This window comes from Gavialis gangeticus, unplaced genomic scaffold, assembly GCF_001723915.1.
Source record: "Gavialis gangeticus isolate Ggan-Ray unplaced genomic scaffold, GavGan_comp1, whole genome shotgun sequence".
In the NCBI taxonomy this organism is placed as follows: domain Eukaryota; kingdom Metazoa; phylum Chordata; order Crocodylia; family Gavialidae; genus Gavialis; species Gavialis gangeticus.
Window position 1 is genome coordinate 14544756 of NW_017728964.1, and position 1720 is coordinate 14546475.

General features: G+C 65.6%; 1 protein-coding gene across 1 annotated transcript in view; it reads left to right on the forward strand.

Moving 5' to 3' along the window:
- DCXR (dicarbonyl and L-xylulose reductase) overlaps positions 1-1443 on the forward strand; it is a 3002-nt gene extending 1559 nt beyond the window's left edge. The window contains exons 2-6 of the mRNA XM_019501708.1: positions 70-185; positions 410-509; positions 617-681; positions 766-883; positions 1340-1443. Coding sequence (XP_019357253.1) covers positions 70-185; positions 410-509; positions 617-681; positions 766-883; positions 1340-1443 — 503 coding nt within the window. The remainder of the gene's footprint in view (positions 1-69; positions 186-409; positions 510-616; positions 682-765; positions 884-1339) is intronic.
- The last annotated feature ends 277 nt before the right edge of the window (positions 1444-1720 follow it).

Consider the following 1720-nt stretch of genomic DNA (forward strand, 5'->3'; position numbering starts at 1 on the left):
AGCCGGGCCCGTAGCCAGCCGGACCCAGCTTAACCCCGGATCCTTGCGCTGGCTGAGCAGAGGCCTGAGGCACAAGCGCTGCCTGGGCTGCAGCTTCCCTCTCCGCTGCAACCCTCCTTTCATGTGCCCTGCTGTTCTGTAGGTCATTTGATGTGAACCTGCGCGCCGTGCTCCAAGTGTCCCAGGTGAGGAGGGCCCCGGTGCAGGCCCACATCCTGGAAGCAAGTTCTGTTGGGCCCAGGAAACAGCTATGCCAGGGACCGCTGCATCCCCGTGGGCATCTGGGGGACATGGCGCTGCTAATCCAGCTGCCCCTTGGGCCCGGGTTGCGGGCTGGGAGCAATCTGGGGCCACACTTGAGTCCAGCCGGGCCCAGGTGCCTCACGTGTTCTCGTGCTCTGCATTGTAGATCGTGGCCCGGCAGCTGATCGCACGGGGGGCGCCTGGAGCCATTGTGAACGTCTCCAGCCAGGCCTCCCAGCGGGCTCTGCAGGGCCACACTGTCTACTGTGAGCATCGCGGGGCTGGGGCCCCTCCAGAGGCTGGGGAGGGGAGCACGTGGGCCCCCCCGGCCAGGCGTCACCCTCACAGCCCCGTCTGCTGCGACCGATTGCAGGTTCGACAAAGAGTGCCCTGGACATGCTGACCAAGATGATGGCGCTGGAGCTGGGGCCGCACAAGGTAGAGGCTCCTGAGGCAGGGGGTGGGGAGCAAGGGCAGCCCCTGGGGCCACAGCGTCACACTGCGCTCTGTGCTCTGCCCCAGATCCGCGTCAATGCCGTGAACCCCACCGTGGTGATGACCGACATGGGCCGCGTCAACTGGTCGGAGCCCCAGAAGGCTGGTGCCATGCTCAGCCGCATCCCACTGGGGAGGTTTGCAGGTGGGTGGGGAGGGGGCTCCTGTCCCACTCAGCTGCACCCCCTGCTTCCTCCTGCTTAGCTTCTCAGCCCCACGCAGGGGAGCGCCAAGTGCTGGTTGACCCCAGAGGTCCCAGAGCCCTGGGAGCAGCTCACCTGGGAGAGCAAGGCTGGACGGAGCCCCCTCCTCTGCAGCTCTCCCCCAGGGCAGTGCGAGCCTGGGCGGCACTCTCGGTCTCTTCACCCGCACGTGCCAGCGCTAGGAGGCAACAGCAAGCCGTGTCCTTGGCCTGTGTCTGCCCAGGGGCCACCCAGTGCCAGGGGGCTGTGGCCCCAGGCTCAGCTGGTTCACTGTCTCTGAGGAGGGTGCAGCGTTCCTCACCCCAGGCCGGTCCCTGGAGCAGCCCAGGGTCTTCAGGCCCTCCCCTGCGCAGCTAGCGCATTCCTGTCCTGCTCCAACCGGTGTTTCCTCCCTCCAGAGGTCGACGATGTGGTGAACAGCATCCTCTTCCTGCTGAGCGACCAAAGTGCCATGACTACAGGCGCCCTCCTGCCTGTGGACGGGGGGTTCCTTGCCTCCTAGGCCAGGTGCTGCCCCCCACCCCCACCTTTCACCCCGTAGGTAGCATAAGAGGGTGAGCGATGGAGACCCCTGAACCTCTGGACCAATGGGGTGGGGACCAGCAGGATGATGCCACATCTGGCCTCTTCCCCCCTCTCCCCGCATGCGGGAACGGAGCAGCCGCACTCCTCCATGGAGAATGTTTATTGTACCAAATAAGGCGTCGTCTCGTCACTCTACATGATGATCAGAAATGGGACTCGTCTGCTCGCCCACCCCCCCCACCCCACCCCCCACC